General features: G+C 38.9%; 1 protein-coding gene across 4 annotated transcripts in view; it reads right to left on the bottom strand.

Moving 5' to 3' along the window:
• LOC124605781 (pericentriolar material 1 protein-like) overlaps nt 1-19,518 on the bottom strand; it is a 378,792-nt gene that overhangs the window by 57,968 nt on the left and 301,306 nt on the right. For all 4 annotated transcript variants that reach the window (XM_047137665.1, XM_047137667.1, XM_047137666.1 and 1 more), the window contains 2 exons: nt 14,983-15,085; nt 2,181-2,243 (listed from right to left, as the gene is read on the bottom strand). In XM_047137665.1, coding sequence (XP_046993621.1) covers nt 2,181-2,243; nt 14,983-15,085 — 166 coding nt within the window. The remainder of the gene's footprint in view (nt 1-2,180; nt 2,244-14,982; nt 15,086-19,518) is intronic.

Genomic DNA, 19,518 nt, shown 5'->3' with positions numbered 1-19,518 from the left:
GACAATATTTTCTAATTCACAATGCAGCAGATAATTGCAGTGAGATGAATGCTAGCCTTTTTCATTTTTGATGTTGCCCTAGACTTTTACCTAAAAAGACATTAGCTTAGTTATGTGATTGAAATGATAATTTCTTGTTAAGTGGAATTTGCTATGCAGTTCCATGTGTAGAGCCACATCAATAATCACTGGGAAATGTTATAGGATAACTGCTGCTCATTATGTATGTAAGTGTCTAGACAGGTACCTTCAATAGATGGGTACGATTGATCACATATGGTGCGTTTTATTTATATAGCCCTGGTCACATGACAGAACTGTTGTAAAATGCAGGAAGATATGCACAAGATTAGTACTGGCTGCAGTGACTGACATGTGACCCTAATAAAAGTACAACAATGTGCACAACTGATCAAAGACATTCACATACTCTCTTGATGTGGCTATGCACAGAGGTGTGATGGAACAAGCACATTGCACTTATTGTGCACTTAAATCAACTTGCAGCTTCTGTTGGTTCGTTCTAGTGGGAGGGATGAAGCTTATGTCCAGGTAACCAACAGATAGCCAACTTTTGTTGCTATACTGTCAGTAAACAGTAGCATGAAGTTCTGGGCATTTATTGCTTCTATAATTGTCACTTCTCATTGTTAAGAGTAATGTTTTCAATTGTTGGAATGTTCTGTGTTTATGGTGAATGTTTTTATTTGTATTAGTGATGTTTTAGTAACAGTGTTACATGTCTCAACCCATAGTTCACCTTAAAAGATAATGTCCAAGAACACATTCCCTGGCTTCAAAAGTACTTAGGGTTACAAGGAGAATTACATTCTGCGAATAAGGCTGTGAATTTTTGTGCTTGTGAGAGAGTGCTTCAAATTGGTGTGCAATAGTGAGGATACAATTTTACATCTTTTAAGTGAGTTGGAAAGAACAAGGTGTACTTAACATTCATAGACCTACAGCACTGAAAATTGGAAAGGAGAAGGTACGTGGAAATGATGAAGTAACAACAGGTCATTATTCCCCGGAAACAATGCAAGAAAGGTAGTTACAATAGAAGCGTAACCAAGATCAACTAATTGAAGCAGCTTGCAATATGTAGATTTGTACACTGTTACCATATTATCAACACAAGGGATATCCTACTTTAATCAAACTCCTGTTCAGCCTGAAAGAAGAAGTTATTTAATGGATGTAGGTTGCTTCATTGAAACTGTCTACATGAACTTGGTTTCCAGCACAAACATTTTTGACCTCCAATGTTTATCGCAGAGAGAAGCGACAAATTTGCCTGGAGATGCCAGTATCTGCGTGCCATGAAGAGCATTTCATTCAGAGACATTGTGTGGTTTCGTCATTCAGAGACATTGTGTGGCGAGATGAGACAAATTGAAAGTCCCACAGAACCTGGTTGGAAACCTGACTATGCTGAAAGGGCATAGCATAATCAGCATCCTATGTAATTCAAATTGATTGAACTTTAAGGCCAAGGTGGAAAGCAACACGGCAATAAATGTCAGTAAGGTGTACGGTAAGTGTTGACAAAAGAAGCTATTAACCCACAGGACTTGTCTCAAGTTGTGAGTCATACCAAGGAAACAGTTGCGGAAACATTGATTCCTGATTCATGGAGGAATTCTGGAAGAATAGTTCAATCAGATGGTCATTTCAGTCAGCTCCAGTTCCAGGTTCAAGAAAGAGGGCAGAAATAATTCTTTCATTGGAGTCATACTGCTTATTCTGTAATCATGAGTATTTATAAAATATTAGTTGACATACGTGTCTTCTTTTCTATTTTAATTTGTTTATTACTAATAAAAATTTCTTTTTGATGGCTGGTTAATGACCGCAAACTGAAAGAAGACATGATGCGCTCAGTGCATGTTGGTAAAGATGTCCTCTCCAGTCATTCCATGAGAACTATTAAAGGTTGCAAAGTATTTTAATCACACAATAGTGGAGAAGTCACACACAATAGTGGAGAAGTCAAATGTCAGATTACAGTTCACTGGAATGAATTTACAGTTTTGAAACATCTAACTTACAATGCATTCAGGTGCCCCTTTCTAACAACACATTTTTCATTAACTTCATCTGTAGATAGTAAATGACTATAAATTAAGTATGTCCTAGTACTGGATAGTGTAGCCAAAGATATTGGTCTATCAGGAACATACCTGCTTGTTTGCCAAGGTAAAAGTCTCTGCAATATTTTCTGTGGTCACAGGTTCAGTTGGTTCCTGGGGAAAACAAACCAACAAAAAGGAAATAGGATGATAATGTCATTACAGTGGGCCAATAATTATATCTGATTACTGTAAAAACAATACAATAGTGAAATTTAACTGTTATTCTGTACGTCTAAAAATGTGTAAACCTTCCTTGACAGCATAAACAACTAAACAAAATGTAAATATTAAAAGTTAATTTTTGTGTTTCAACATAACTGTCATCAAGGGGTGTGACTGAATGAAATTTAAGATGTTTATTTGACACCATAAATGGTTGTCAAGCCACAGTCACTAAAACAATGAAATTTTTAAAAGGTTACATAACTAGTTTCAACACACTGAGTCATCATTGTAATCAACAACCTGGAAAACTGCATTAATAATTGCAACGAAACGTATTTCAAATATCACAAAAATTACACTAAAACCAGTAAACTGAAGCAAAGGCAGCAGAAAAGGGTTACAAGATGTCATGACAATTTTTGGTTGATCAGTCATTTCACACCTAAATGCAGTGAAGACAAAAACCGCATCGGGATGAAAGATATTATATACTCTTGCATTGAGTCCTGCAGTGATACAACGATCACTTTGCAAACAAAGGCTCACAGTCATAATCTTATAACATACACCTAGCCAAAACAAGAACACAGCATGCATGCAATTGTACTGTGTTCTAGTTTTGGGCTTGTTGCACATTATAAGATTATGACTCTAAGCCTTTGTTTGCATGACATAATCCAAGAGTATATAATATCTTTCATGCCAATGCAGTTTTTGTCTACACTGCATTAAGGTGTGAAATGACTAATCAACCAAAAACTGTCATGACATCTTGTGACCATTTTCTGCTGCCGTTGCTACAGTTTACTGCTTTTGGTGTATTTTTTGTGATATTTGAAAGAAGTGTGGTTGCAATTATTAATGCAGTTTTCCAAGTTGTGATTATATTTGAAAATGACAACTCAGTGCATCGAAAGCAGTTATGTACTCTTTTAAAAATTTCATTGTTTTAGTGACTGTGGCTTGATGCTATTTGTGGTGTCAAATAAGCATTTTAAAAGTTAATTACTTCCCCTTCAGTATGAATCAATATAATATCTTGTGTAGTTAAACATCCAAGAACATTTTATTACAATGCAGAGTGCACATCCAAATCGTACTGCGTGTAATAGTCCACACTTGTCAGTGTCAAGTTGTCTTTGTGACCAGTGTATCCTGCAGACTTTTGGTAAAATATAAAGTGATTTGGTAAATAAAAGTAGGTATAAATAGACAGTAGAGTTCCATCAGCTAACTATTTGTCCCTCATAATGTACTGGAATTCTCTAGCTGCAATACTAACAAATAAGAAATATTTCAAAGTTAAAACAGCTGATTTTCATTTTCATTAAACAAGCAATTGCCAATCAATTACTCAATGTCTCATCTGAGCCACTGTTTCGTAAATAACAGGCCCTCAGACAACATTCATATCTTGCAACTGTGGTGGCCAATCATTAAAGTCTGTACCGATATGGAGCCAAAGCTAAAATTTGTAGATAACAATGAAGAAAACTTTTGTAAGTTTCAAAAAATTAGACATTTTAGCAAGAGGACCATACCTCCTTGTCATCACTGATTTCGTCTGAATTACTGGTATATGCATGGCGTGGCCAAAAATGAAAGTGACAGAAGTGGGAGCTCCAGATGGCCCAGCATTTAGGGGAGAAAAATTACATTTTCGACAAAAGTGAGATGAGGCATTAACCTATCGTACATTACAGGCAGTGGTTGGTGCAGCAGAAAGAGTACAGGATGGTAATTCGAGGATTGTAGGGTTTAGTCCTCATGCAGAAATAATTTTTATTTCCTATTTTTATGTTACTTACACTGCAAATAAACCTTAATGTTCAACATATAGTTTTTATTAATATTAATTAATTTATTAATATATTAGTATTTATTAATATTTTTCCAGATTAATATTCATTAATTCTAATAAAAGGCATGGAAAGGAAAGTCGAAGGAAAATTTGAAACTGCAACTAAATTTCCAAGAAAGGATTGTAATTAAAGCATACAGATAAAAATTTGGCACTCATAATGTATTCAAGATGCCGAAAAAATTACGGCTTCCCATAGTTTTATGGCATATATCACCCAAACACAGGTAGATCGTCAACTGTAAAGTAACAATAGTATCTACTTTTATACTTGAAGTTATTGTATGTGGATTTATAATCCATTCTTGGAAATTATTTTACAATCCCAAATTTTACTTTGCTTTTCCTTTTTAAGCCTTTTATGAATATCTAAATTTATAATCTGTAATTTATTGCAGCAGATATAGATTTTGACTATAACATAATCAATCACACCAAGAATGCTATTTTTTTCTACATTCTTGATCATCTACACCTCCCACTTCTGTCACTTTCCTCCTGGCCAAGTCCTGCATATACAATAAATTTAGACGAAACTGATGATGACAAATAGGCACTGTCCCCTTGTAAGATAAAAGTAGATGACATGTGAGAAATGATAATGAGAAAGTAAAGGCACACATAAAATACTAGAACCAAACAAAATCATTACCAACAATAAAATTTCATATCCTGCAATGTGCATATGCATCATAAATGTAAGAACATTCACTATTTGTGTTTATGACTCATATCGTATAGCCAAGCCTTACTGTTTCACTATTCTACTCAACTTTTCTGGATCTCTACTCCAATGTGTGGTCTAACATACAAGCTTGCCACTGTAAGCTAAAAATCAATAACAGTCAGTGATACTGTTGTAGTCTCTTGACATACTCATTCAAAGGTGAGTAAAATGGCACAAGTAAATGACAGAGGGTGGTGAAGTCAACTACCAGACCACTTTTCACTTAAATGAATTTACAGACTTGAAAAAACTAACTCATACAGCATTCATGCTGCCCATTCTTGAGAAGCCAAACAAACTGGTGCATTTGCCTAATATTGTGTAGGGCCCTGCGAGCAGGCAGAAGTGCCGCAACATGATGTGGCATGGACTCAACTAATGTCTGAAGTAGTGCTGGAGGGAATTGACACCATGAATCCTGTAGGGCTGTCCATAAATCTGTAAGAGTACAAGGGCGTGGAGATCTCTTCTGAAGAGCATGTAGCAAGGCATCCCAGATATGCTCAATAATGTTCATGTTTGGGGGATCTGGTGGCCAGCGGAAGTGTTCCCGCAGCCACTCTGTAGCAATTCTTGATATGTGGGGTGTTGCACCGTCCTGCTGGAATTGCGCAAGTCCGTCAGAACTTATAATGGACATGAATGGATGCAGGTGATCAGACAGGGTGCTTAAGTACGTGTTACCTGTCACAATCATATCTAGACGTATAAGGGGTCCCATCCAACTGCACGAGTCCCACACCATTACAGAGCGTCCACCAGCTTGAACAGTCCCCTACTGACATGCGGGGTCCATGAATTCATGATGTTTTCTCCATACCTGTACACATCCATCTGCTCGATACAATCGGAAATGAGACTTGACTGACCAGGCAACATGTTTCCAGTCATCAACGGTCCAATGTCAGTATTGATGGGCCCAGTTGAGGTGTAAAGCTTTGTGTTGTGCAGTCATCACAAGTGGATCTTCAGCTCCAAAAGCCCATGTCGATGATGTTTTGTTGAATGGTTTGAACTCTGACACTTGTTGATGGTCCAACATTGAAATCTGCAGCAATTTGCAGAAGGGTTGCACTTCTGTCACACTGAATGATTCTTTTTAGTTGTCGTTGATCCTGTGCTTGGCGAGGAATGATTGCTGATCAGACATACACACGGTACATGTGTGGAATGGGAAAAGCACGTGACCTATCTGAGTTTGACCGAGCACAGATTGTGATGGCCCAGAAGGTCAGCACGAGCATTTCAGAAACTGCATGACTTGTCAGGTGTTCAAGGAGTTCTATGTTGAGGGTCTTCAACAAGTGGTGAAGCCAAGGTGAAACCATGTCCAGACCTAATGGGGTTGGGTGGCCAACCTTCATTACAGATGTTGCATGTCGCAGGCTGGGCAGACTGGTAAAACAGGATAGGTGGTGAACTGTGGTGGAACTAACATCAGACTTTAATACTGGGCAGAGTACAAGTGTGTCTGAGCACACAGTGTGCCTAACACTCCCAATGATGTGCCTCCACAGCTGATGACTCAATATGTGCCAATGTTAACATCATGTCATTGGCAACTACGATTGAAATTGGCACATGACCATCAACACTGGATGTTGGCGCAGTGCCAGAGTGTTCCATGGTCTGATGAATCCTGATACCTTCATCATCATGCCAAATCCATTGTCTTCCAGGGGAACAGCTCCTCAACACCTGTACTGCGGGATGAAGACAAGCTGGTGGTGCTCTGCGGAACATTCACTTGGGCATCCATGGGGCCAGTGGAACACATGCAAGGCACCATGATGGCCAAGGAGTATCACAAACTGGTTGCAGACCATGTACAGCCCTTCTGATGATCATGTTTCCTGACAGCAGTGATATTTTTCAACAAGATAATGTGCAATGGCACAAGGTCAGAAATGTGATAGAGTGGTTCGAGAACACAGTGACGAATTCCAGTTGATATGCTGGGTCTCTAACTCACCAGATCTGAGTCCGATCGAACACATCTAGGATGCGATTGAACATGACATCAGAATTCATCACCAGCCTTCCCAGAATTTACGGGTATTAAGGGACTTGTGTGTGTGTGTGTGTGTGTGTGCAGATATGATACCAACAAGGCATGATGCCAACAAGGCATCAATGCTTTCATGCCATGATCTATTGCCACTGTTATCCATGCCAAAGGTGGACATACTGGCTATTAGGAAGGTGGGCATAATTTTCTGGCTGATCTGTGCATAAGTATGTTAGTAGGAAAATAGGTACTTTGAAAAAATCCACTGCTCCTCCTCTTGTACTACTCAGCCATGTTTTTCAGCTAACACTTAAAACATAGCATTTATGTATGTATTGACATGTAAGTTTAAGAACCGTAGGTACCCAAAGAGACCTCTACAAGATGCTCAGTTATCAACTTTACCCATTATTCTTACTGCCTATTTTTGCAGAATAAACACTTTTTTCACCTTAACTTAATGCTCCAGAAGATTATGCCACAGGAGAGAACTCATTAAAAGTATGCTGGCATTCATGTCTGTAGGTCAGCACACTGACAGATACTTATTAGTGTAGAAGAACCTGGAGCTGTGTTTTTTGGTTAACTTATCCACATTCTGGTGTTGCCTCAGTTTACTATCCATCTGGATGCCCAGGAGCCTCAAAGATGGCACCTCATTTAGGGTTTTGAGAACTTCTGCGTTTTTTTATTTTTTTAGTGTGGGATGTTAGAATCCTACCTACTGCGCATCACACATTTGTGTGAGCAGGTGTGAAATCAGTGGCGAGCAGAAGGTAGACGCGGCGGCCAAACGGCACTGACAAGTCTTGTTGGGCGATCCATGGAAGTTCTAGTGAAAGTATAGGAAGAACCATGGAACTTCTAGGTTATTCTGTGTCAATTGTATAAGTGACCTTTGTTATAAATAACAGGAACAATTGAGATTCTGAAGTCTAAAAAAAAAAGCTCTTGTCTTGGGCTTACTGGAGGCAAGACATACTTGACGATTTGTTTGTAATAGAGTTATTGGTTGTTAAGCCAACTCTTTGCTAAATGTACTTAAATCTGTTTCTAATGTGAGACGATATGAGTGACTTACAAGAAGTCTAATGTTTATGTGCGAAGAGTGAATTCTGTTCTTTATGAAGCTCAAATATATTGATAGTTGTTGAAAAGTATTCTTTGAGTACCTGATTATTTCACAAGTAGAGAGAGAGTCTTTAAGGTTCCTGTAACTAGCATCATTCTTTGGAGAAGAAGTTATAGAGATTCTAGAAGCTGGTTATCCAAGGAAGTAGATTGGCCGTGTACACCAAGTAAGTCGACTCGTATAAGAGAAGTGGAAAGTTTGCACATACACTTCATACACTCTTACTCATCAAATTGTTTGACTCGTCCAGTGTATGTCCATTTATCTCTGCTTCTACTACCTGATATAATTTTTATTTGTTTGTAATTCCATTATATGAGTTTTTATAATATTGAGAGAATAATTATTTGCCATGGACCCATTAATTGCAAGTCTGTTTCATGATTCTCCTGGCTGTGCCTCGTATGGGTGTGTTTGGGCCCTCTATCAATATACTTAACTCTTCAGTTTTTGGAGAATCCTCCAATGTCATAGGTTAATCATTTACACAAGCTAAGAATAGAAGCAGGACAGACAAGCACTGTACCTTGCATACATCACATTTAATGTTTTCCTACGCTGAATTAAATTTTATGCCTGTCATTTCATTTGCTAATGTGGTTCTCTGTTTTCTACTGCCGAAAGAAGATTCCACCAATGCAAGGGGAAGATTTTTAATATCACATAATTTTAGTTTCCCTAGCAAGATTTTATGATATACACTATCAAAGGCCTTGGAATGATCACAGAAAACATGGCTGGAACTGTGATGAAGAAGAAGAAGAAGAAGAAGAAGAAGAAGAAGACACATCACCTCTGTAGAAGGATGGCTATAAGCAATCAACCACCTCAAGACACAATTAAAGCTGGTTGGTGTGTAAAGTGCTTAACATGCTACATTCAGGAGCTTGAACCATGGGACTTCTATTAGGGTGGAGTGTATTCTGATTGTGAACAACAATAAATTACAAGTCATATGCTTCAACATCCTTCATGCTCAATAACTTGCACAAAGGATGATCTTCTAAGAGACCCTCTCCAACTGCCTTATATTGCAAAGTTTTTGTCATTTGTAATATGAAGAGTGTAACTGTTACATCTAGTGTGTCGTGTTTGAGCAATTAATTTTACATTCACTAATTTGTATAGCACCTGTAAATTTGTGTATTTCCAGTTCAAGAATTATAACAACAAATTAAAAACAATGCCTCTAAAGGCAGAATTTGAGACTAAATAACAAAAATAATTGTGTATCTGACATTGACTGTTTCCTTCAACATGATAAATGCAGGTTTCTACCCATACGGATTAATGTAATTATCCAAAACTCATGCAGAACTTTATTAGTTACACTGGTAGAATAGTTGTACAAAATAAAATGATTGGGCAAACTTGGCTAATTTCGCAGTTTAAGGTTTTTCGGCTCTAGTATTTTAAAGAAATATTTTAAAAATGAAATTTTTGTCTCAAATTATATGTAAAAGTAGTATAATTCATTGATATAAATGTTAAATATTGAAAGTTAAATTTCAGATACAAGAAAACTTTCTTAAAATAGTACTAATTTACTGTGTTAATAAGGACTCAGGCAATTTCACAATACTACTTGGGTAATTTCGCAGTAGCAGTTATAGTTCTAAAAGAATACTTTAGTGTCAGCAGAACATGATTTAAAGTAACCAAAACATCATACACTTAACATCTACTGTATTTACCATTGCTAAATTATTATAAGTAATGTAATCAATGGTAATATGATTAATTAATTACATACTTTAACATATAAAGGAATAATACAATAAACAAAATTAATTATTGCAGTCATAAAACATCTTAAAATCGGAAATGTAATTGAAGTTAGTTCTTAAAATGGGATATGTGATTCAAGTTAATCAGAATCAGCCTCAGTGCATAAACGGCATGTGAACTGAGCACAGTATGCCTTCAGTCTTTGGCAAGACAGATGAAACCAGCACTCATACTTCAAGCAATAAATCCATTCTTGGCCATCATTATCATCTTTGTAATTTCCACCACATGGCGAACAAATGTTGTCATCCTTTCCTACATTTCTTATTAATCTTCTCTGTACAGGCATACATCGTCTTGTTGAAGGAACTACTTGTGCATGCACTTGCTGTTTTCCCATTTTAGCTTTTGAGGTGCTCACTTTTCGTTGTTGCCTCTCTGCTGGAACATTCCCCTTTGATTTGGAATTTTCTGTCTCCTTCCCTTTCTTCAGGGGTCTTTAGGCCTATTGCAACCAACATGCCTTCATGAGCAATAACTCTGGTTGAAGTAACTGCATGTTTCCTCTTTCGCCATGATTTTATGGATTTTGGAAGAGGCATGTTAATTTCCTCCTGAATACTTTCACTTTGATCTGTTGACGCTTCTGTCTCAGATGGCATATTATCAACAGCTTCTTTTTGCTCAGCTGATATGCATTCATCTACTGTTCTTTCAGGTAGCTCTACTTGCCCAGCATTAAAGGTCTCATTAACTTGGGAAACCTTCAAAGTGACGTCTGGAATGGCATCTCTATTCATGAGAAAAATTTCAGTTTTAGAAAGACTACTCTTGATGGTGGCTGTAGTTATAGTTTCATCCATGGGCTTCTTGAACAGATGATAAAAATCCATCCTTGTAGGATTGTAACCACAAGTTTTCATAAAGTCCCTCACATTTCTTTTCCAAGCCATTTTTAGAGAACCAAACACGGACACATCACACAGCTGTAAGATCTGAGTGGTGTGTGATGGAAAGGTAACAAAAAGAATGCCATTTTCTTGTCTGAATTTTAGAGCTTCTGGAGAGACATGTTTAGAATGTGAGTCCATCAATAGCAGAACAGGATGAGCAGGAGGAATGTGGTTAATGACGTGCTTCAAGAACTCCATAAAATTTCTGAATTTATCCAGCCATTTTTTGACACTGCTACCTGGCTCAATGTAGGAGCATTTTATTTCAGGCTATCAGTGACAGGAATCCCCTTGAAAATAAACATAGGAGGCACTGTTTGTCCCACAGCATTGGCAGCAAACATAACTGTTGTAGTCTCCCCCTTTTCACCAGTCGTCTGCTGGTGGACACATTTTGCTCCTTTGGTGAAACAATTTTGCTTGGCTTATTCACCATTGAAAATCCTATTTCATCTAGATTCCAAATTAGATTTGGCTTTGTCATGAGTCCTGTTTTCTCATACACAGTACTTGGCACATCATAAAAATTGTTCAAATTAGAATGATTTGAAGCTGCAGCCCTATGATATAATTGATTTTCTGGCTGATGTAAACTTAGTCCATATCATTTCTTAAATGAACTCCACCATTCTGCCTTGTCTCTTTCTTCCCCAAATGGGTTCCTTTGAGGTCTCCTCGATGCTAATTTGTGAGTGTAATAACGCATATCACTTGCCCACAATCCGAAACCCAGTTCTTGCATTCAATTTCATTAGTTTCCTCCTCCTCTGCTAAAAAGAAGGGGCACCCCTTTTCATGAGAACACAGTCCACAGGATTGGCGCAAACACTTAGTCTATCCTTTAGGTGTTGTAAGGTATGCCAAAATCTTTACTGGATCTATAAACTGACCAGCCATCCTTTAACACCCTTCGTACAGTTTCTTCCAAATCCTTTCTGCTGGACTATTCTCCATATTTGACTCTAGGTTTATATATCTGTAACAAATTAAATTGATAAATACCTTAAGCCTTCCTTAACGAATGTCAGTATCACATTCAAATCATGAAAGCACTTTAATTCAGCAAAACAACATGTAAAATACGTTCTTTTATTTGATTTGCGTGCTGCTCAAACTGCTTTACACACTCGTCAGTGGCACCAAATCATTAAGAACTGCAGTACCAGCAAAAGTGAATTACAAGCAAACTATTGGTGTCAAAATGGCTAACAAGACATTAAATTAAATAGAGAACAGTGAAGAACCCATCACTTACACTTCAGATTATTTTGGCAGTATCAATAAAAAAACCAGAAAGCTGTCACTAAACACGTGCAACACTGAAAATATTCTCAACCACACTGGAAAAATTTCTATCACAGCCGCAAGAATGTGCTCCGGTAGCTGTTTTCTCGACCACACACTGCTGATAGGTGTTGCCACCCGTGGTGCAATGTTCATACTTAAAATCAGCTCATACAATTTTGCAGTGAATGGATATGTATGGTACTGCAAAACTAACCATATTACAAAATTAGCCAAGTTTGTCCTGTATAAAAACCATGATCATGAATCGTGTTTGTTATTATGGATTGTGATTGTTGACCTCCTCATTACTATGTCACTTTTAAACAGAGAACCATGTGACATGCATTTTATAATTTTTTCTTTTCTTACTAATGCTGGGGATGATGAAAAGATACAGACTGAATAAGAAACAGATCTACCAATAATCTTGATGTGGGATCATGAGTGGTGTACAGACAGTGAGACAAGAGCAGATATGTCTTCAAAGCTATATAGCATAGTTTTGCTCAGGAAGAAGCTCTGAGATTGACAGATGTGCTCCACTGGTGCCAAAATCCCATGTGTGAATTAGGAGAAAAATTTGTAAGCACACTTCCACACTAGCAGGGTTCAGAACACAAAACAGTATGGTGACTGCACTCTTGTGTAAAATACCCAAATTTGTCATCATACGATGGTCACATATATGGACCACTGAAAAAAGCTGAAATATTTAAAGCAATCATTTTTATGAGAATGTAGTTTACATAATTTTCATCTGGTTCAAGCAGCCAGAGACATGTATCTTCCACACACAATCCATGGCTGACGCAAAAACTGAATTGCCCACCACCACATTAACAGCAATATCTTCTTAAAAGCATAACCCAAAAGCTATTCATATCCCCGAGCCATCATATTTAAGTGTTTGGAGAGATGACTTTTATCTTGTAAATAATCCAATAAAAACCATTCACAGAGTATAATTTCTCAGATTACAAAATCAGAATTTTTAAAACTTCAAATTATGTTAATACTGCAGACCTATAGGCTGAAGACACTTCATTTTAAGTTACTCCTACAAGCAGTTTCTTTTATTTTCTTTAGTGTACTGTCATATGTAACTTTTACATGTCTCAACAGTTCTGGGTGTTCTAGCTGGCAGTGAGAAATAATTTCACTCCCAAATTCTGATCACAAATTGTTTCCTTCTTGGAAGATAAAAAAAGGAAGAAGAACAGGAAAAATCTAAAATAAGTACCAACAATAAGACTAGCACAGAACATTGTACTTTTGTATACAAGGAAATATTATCTGTTTTTTTATTCTAACTGATATCTGAATGAAAACATAAGAATGTAGCAAACACAATAACAAACTACTTTTTTTGGTGTAATGATAGTGCAAACCAGACTGATGCAGCATTATACACTCCTGGAAATTGAAATAAGAACACCGTGAATTCATTGTCCCAGGAAGGGGAAACTTTATTGACACATTCCTGGGGTCAGATACATCACATGATCACACTGACAGAACCACAGGCACATAGACACAGGCAACAGAGCATGCACAATGTCGGCACTAGTACAGTGTATATCCACCTTTCGCAGCAATGCAGGCTGCTATTCTCCCATGGAGACGATCGTAGAGATGCTGGATGTAGTCCTGTGGAACGGCTTGCCATGCCATTTCCACCTGGCGCCGCAGTTGGACCAGCGTTCGTGCTGGACGTGCAGACCGCGTGAGACGACGCTTCATCCAGTCCCAAACATGCTCAATGGGGGACAGATCCGGAGATCTTGCTGGCCAGGGTAGTTGACTTACACCTTCTAGAGCATGTTGGGTGGCACGGGATACATGCGGACGAGCATTGTCCTGTTGGAACAGCAAGTTCCCTTGCCGGTCTAGGAATGCTAGAACGATGGGTTCGATGACGGTTTGGATGTACCGTGCACTATTCAGTGTCCCCTCGACGATCACCAGTGGTGTACGGCCAGTGTAGGAGATCGCTCCCCACACCATGATGCCGGGTGTTGGCCCTGTGTGCCTCGGTCGTATGCAGTCCTGATTGTGGCGCTCACCTGCACGGCGCCAAACACGCATACGACCATCATTGGCACCAAGGCAGAAGCGACTCTCATCGCTGAAGACGACACGTCTCCATTCGTCCCTCCATTCACGCCTGTCGCGACACCACTGGAGGCGGGCTGCACGATGTTGGGGCGTGAGCGGAAGACGGCCTAACGGTGTGCGGGACCGTAGCCCAGCTTCATGGAGATGGTTGCGAATGGTCCTCGCCGATACCCCAGGAGCAATAGTGTCCCTAATTTGCTGGGAAGTGGCGGTGCGGTCCCCTACAGCACTGCGTAGGATCCTACGGTCTTGGCATGCATCCGTGCGTCGCTGCGGTCCGGTCCCAGGTCGACGGGCACGTGCACCTTCCGCCGACCACTGGCAAAAACATCGATGTACTGTGGAGACCTCACGCCCCACGTGTTGAGCAATTCGGCGGTACGTCCACCCGGCGTCCCGCATGCCCACTATACGCCCTCGCTCAAAGTCCGTCAACTGCACATACGGTTCACGTCCACGCTGTCGTGGCATGGTACCAGTGTTAAAGACTGCGATGGAGCTCCGTATGCCATGGCAAACTGGCTGACACTGACGGCGGCGGTGCACAAATGCTGCGCAGCTAGCGCCATTCGACGGCCAACACCGTGGTTCCTGGTGTGTCCGCTGTGCCGTGCGTGTGATCATTGCTTGTACAGCCCTCTCGCAGTGTCCGGAGCAAGTATGGTGGGTCTGACACATCGGTGTCAATGTGTTCTTTTTTCCATTTTCAGGAGTGTATTATCAGGAAACTAGTAAGTGTGAGCACTAAACAGCTCTTCAACAATATTAGAGTAATGAAATATTGGTTGGGAAACTCTCCTGCAACAAAGCAGAAAAGCAGATTGATAAAGCAGTTGCGAGAGTTGAGCAAATACCATTTCTTATTCTAATTTACCTCAGAGTCTCTCCTAACAGTGTCCACCAAACGCAAAAAGGTCAGTTCACTCTGCACAACTTCAGCAATTGCAGTGAGCAATTCTTCTCCAACATCTCGCAGTCTGCAAAGAATGAGAAAATAAGATGCTTTTCCTCCAAGAAAAATAACACATAAATTACAAATTTAGGAATTTAAATAATTTTTTTTCATAATGAGTTGAGTTCGCAACAAATAACATACCACTGCTGTTACAATCTATAATACTGCCCAATGTGTGTAAATGAAGTGCCAAACCAAGTAGCAAATTATTACTATTTGTCACCTTGTATTGAAAGTGTAGCTTGGTGTGGAGCTGGGAGGAGAGCAGGTTTTGGTTCTCATGCTCCGCACAGTTGACACTACAGGGCCGAGCGAGATGTTTACTTGACTAACGCTGCATGCAATACATTACACATACTCCCTATCAATCTGAAGAAGTATTATTACATGTTAATCGAACTTTTTATACTTAGTACACCAAATTCTGTGGATACCACAAAGATAATGTTAAAATTTCAAATCAATAACTTCAATACTTTCAGAGATATAAATTTTTATCTAAAACACATAATAACCATGCTGCTGCTGTGAAACTGAGTAAGGGTCTGTAATGTATTCATTTAAAGTATCAATTGAAACTACAACCAAGAGCATAGGTTCATATAATCTAAATTTTGGAATTTTCTTTAGTGTCATTATCACAGATTTCTGACGTACTTAAAAGTACTCCAGAAAATTATTATTTCATCATGTTTTGGTTGCGTGTGTGTTTCGGAGAGGCTGAGAAAGGGAATAGAGGACATACATAAAGTGAGAATGGGATATTTTATTAAAACTATGTAAATGCATGTGTGAGAAAGTTGTGCAATAGGGGAATTTATGACATATGTCTGAGTGAGCTTCATTTTGTGAAAGGCAGCCAGAAGGGATGTTGAGTATTAAATTTATTAGTAATTTATTTTATGGAAAGGAATCATATTTTGTTTTTGTTAAATTTTATCTAGTTTCACAATCATGAGATTTCTAGTCTAAATCACTTGAGGTAATCTGATTGGCTGACATTAGAAATACCACAAGTATAGAAGTGCTCGAGATGATCTGATTGGCTGTTTAACAAACTAGCCAATAGGAATTCAGCATTTTCCGTGCATTTGAGTGGGGATTTGGGCCCTGATATCTATGAGTCGAGAGAGTCACTCGGGAGCCGTCTTCTGGTAAACACCTATTAAACCGGGTGAAATTTTATCTAGTTTCACAATTATGAGATTTCTAGTCTAAATCACTTGTGGTAATCTGATTGGCTGACATTAGAAATACCACAAGTATAGAAATGCTCGAGATGATCTGATTGGCTGTTTAACAAACTAGCCAATAGGAATTCAGCATTTCTCGTGCATTTGAGTGTGGATTTGGGCCCCGATATCTATGAGTCGAGAGAGTCACTCGAGAGCCGTCTTCTGGTAAACACCTATTAAACCGGGTGATCAAATTTGTACTAAAATGAAGAAATTGGGGCGTTTTATTGGTTCTCACATTGTTGATGAAAAATGACTACAGTGTTGAGTATTTTGTGAAAGTTTGAGCTTTTGTGAGTGATTTATTTTAGGAGATATTCGCATGTGAATGTATCATGTCATCCATTAACTCCATGGGGTGTTTTCATGCAGATAGCGAGACATTATGGTGAGCACTTCTTTCCAAGAAGCCTACTGAATGACTGAATGTGTTAACTTGCAGGTAGTCATTGGTCAGTGACTGTTTAGCAGATTGAAAATATCGGGTCAGACTAAATATCTTCTGGCTGCTTTCGGGTGTGAACTTGTAACAGAGACAGTCAGTAATGGTGTATAACTGATGTTGGGACATCCCGCCCCACCTCATACGCCAAATGAAAAACCACTTTTTCTTGAAACAGGAGGATGGGGTGCAGAGGATGCACGTGGAAGTTATGTGCACCAATCTAGCTGTAAACTTCTCATAACTGCTCAATAGAAGACCATTACATTATATAACATATTTATCTCTCATTAGTTTGATAAGTTGACTCCAACATCCAACTATTAGTTTCAAAAACTGTCCCACAGTTAATACAAACTGTGTATCTGGTCTTGCTTCAAGTCAGTCTTTGTTTTAATGCTACACTAGGGAGAAGATCACTTCCCTAGCATTAATCAGAAAATGCAAGTTAACAGTAACTTCTAGCTGCATTTAACACACTAAAGAATGAAATGTGGTTGAAAAGATTATACAAAAATGGGAAGTGTCATGCTTCCAACTCAAAAATTATTCAGCATAGCTCAATCAACACAAGGAATAAGAAAATGGAGTCACAGAGTAGTCGTTGAAAATCTCAGTTCGATGAAAAGGAGTCTGTACGTTTTTTTAGGAATGACACATCCAACTGAAGCCACTCACTGATGGTCAGATCCCACGTAGATACCAGACTGTATGATAGGCTGCCACAGCATTTGTTAAACCAGAAATGTATGCATGCAGTGTGAACGTGGATGTCGCTATTTTGTAAGGTGAGAGTTTCCACTGCCTCATGAAGATGTAGAAAAATGGACAACACCTAGTCAATGAGAATACTGAAGTAAACATCTCAGTCATGCTCACCACAACCAGAATGATTGGGCCCAAGTCACGATATGAAAAACAACCTCAAAAATCACAAAAGCACCTCCAGCCTGAACTGCACCCTCCACACACTGTGGGTTAAATTCCTCACTGGCCTGTTAGTGCACTTGTTGTCCTGCATCATGTGAAAAAGAGGCAAAATAGTGACTCGTCAGGCCACAGTATGTACCTCCACTCACATACAGTCAAGTTTCTGTTTGTCCCACTGAAGATGCGCAGTTTTACGTGTCACTGTAAGTAACAGTCTTTTCAAGGTACCCAACTTCAAAAGATCATTGCATGTAGTTCCCTTTGCAATGTTTGCTCGTTAACTGGCTGAGATGAATCTATATTCACTGATGGCAGCAATTGCTTTCAGATTTGAAACCGACTGTTACTGACAAGTTGTGACAGTCATCTCTTGTCTGTATTGGCTAGGGTCTTTTTACAACCACTGTTCTTAGATCATGTTACATCTATATCTACATACACATTCCACAAGACACCATATGATGGGTGGCAGAGGGTACCCTGTACCACTATTAGTCATTTCCTTTCCTGTTTCACTCACAAATACAGTGATGGGAAAAACAGCTGCCTGTATGCCTCCGTACAAGTTTTAATCTCTCTAACCTTATCTTCATGGTCCTCATGTGAAATGTATGTTGTTGGCATAGAATCATTCTGCAGTCAGCTTCAAATGCCAATTCTCTTCAAATGCCAGTTCTCTAAATTTTCTCAATAGTGTTTCTCCAAAAGAACTTCACCTTCCCTTCAGGTATTTCAACTTGAGTTCCTGAATCATCTCCGTAACACTCGAATGTAGTTTGAGTCTACAGGTAACAAATCTAGCAGCCCAACTCTGAATTGCTTAAATGTCTTCTTTTAATCTGACTTAGTGCAAATCCCAAACACAAGAACATAACTCAATAACAGGTGACACTAGTGTCCTATATGTGGTCTCCTTTAGAGATTAACTACATTTTCCTAATCATACAATGTAGGCTTTGATCGTACAATGTAGGCATTTTCCTAAAATTCTCCTAATAAACCGAAGTTGACCATTTGCCTTCCCCACTATAATCCTTACAGGCTCATTGCATTTCATATTACTTTGAAACATTATGCCTGGATATTTAATTGACATCAGTGTGTCAAGTAGCACACTACTAATGCTGTATTTGAATATCATGGGTTTGTTTTTCCTACTCATCTGCATTCCCTTACATTTTTCTACATTCAAAGTTAGATGCCATTCACGATACTAACTAAAAATTTTGTCTAAGTCATCTTGTATTCTCCTACACTCTACAGTCACTTAATGACGACACCTTCCTATACATCACAACAGTCGTAGGTCTCTGCTTACCCTGCCCACCAGATCATTTATGTATATGTATGACAGCATTCCTATCACACTTCCCTGGAGCACTCCTGATGATACGCTTGCCTCTGATAAACACTCGCCATCAATGATAACATCTGAGTTCTGTTGCTTAAGAAATATCTGAGCCACTCACATACCTGGGAACCTATTCTGTATGCTTGTACCTCGGTTAACAGTTGGCAGTGTGGCACTTTTGAGTAGTACACACTCCTTGTAGACACTTTGGGTAGTCCATGATGACACATCAACAAATCAGGCAACTACATTCACAGTGGGGTGTCACGGGTACACCCAAACACAATAGCTCCTTTTTGTCATTCTGTCACATCTCCATGTCAATCCATCCTACTGTGCCATTTCCATACAACGGACTAGCACCTACACACCATTTGCACAAGTGATGCAGGGTCACATGACTACTTGGTATCAATTACATGCAATTTATAGCACTCCAATGCAACCACTATGTTCTCAAGGATTGCTGACATAACTACTTAGATCTGAGGATTATC

This window comes from Schistocerca americana, chromosome 3 (genome assembly GCF_021461395.2).
Source record: "Schistocerca americana isolate TAMUIC-IGC-003095 chromosome 3, iqSchAmer2.1, whole genome shotgun sequence".
NCBI classification, from domain to species: Eukaryota; Metazoa; Arthropoda; class Insecta; order Orthoptera; family Acrididae; genus Schistocerca; species Schistocerca americana.
Note: the sequence above shows the minus strand (reverse complement) of the source record. Positions and strands in the feature narration are given on the sequence as shown.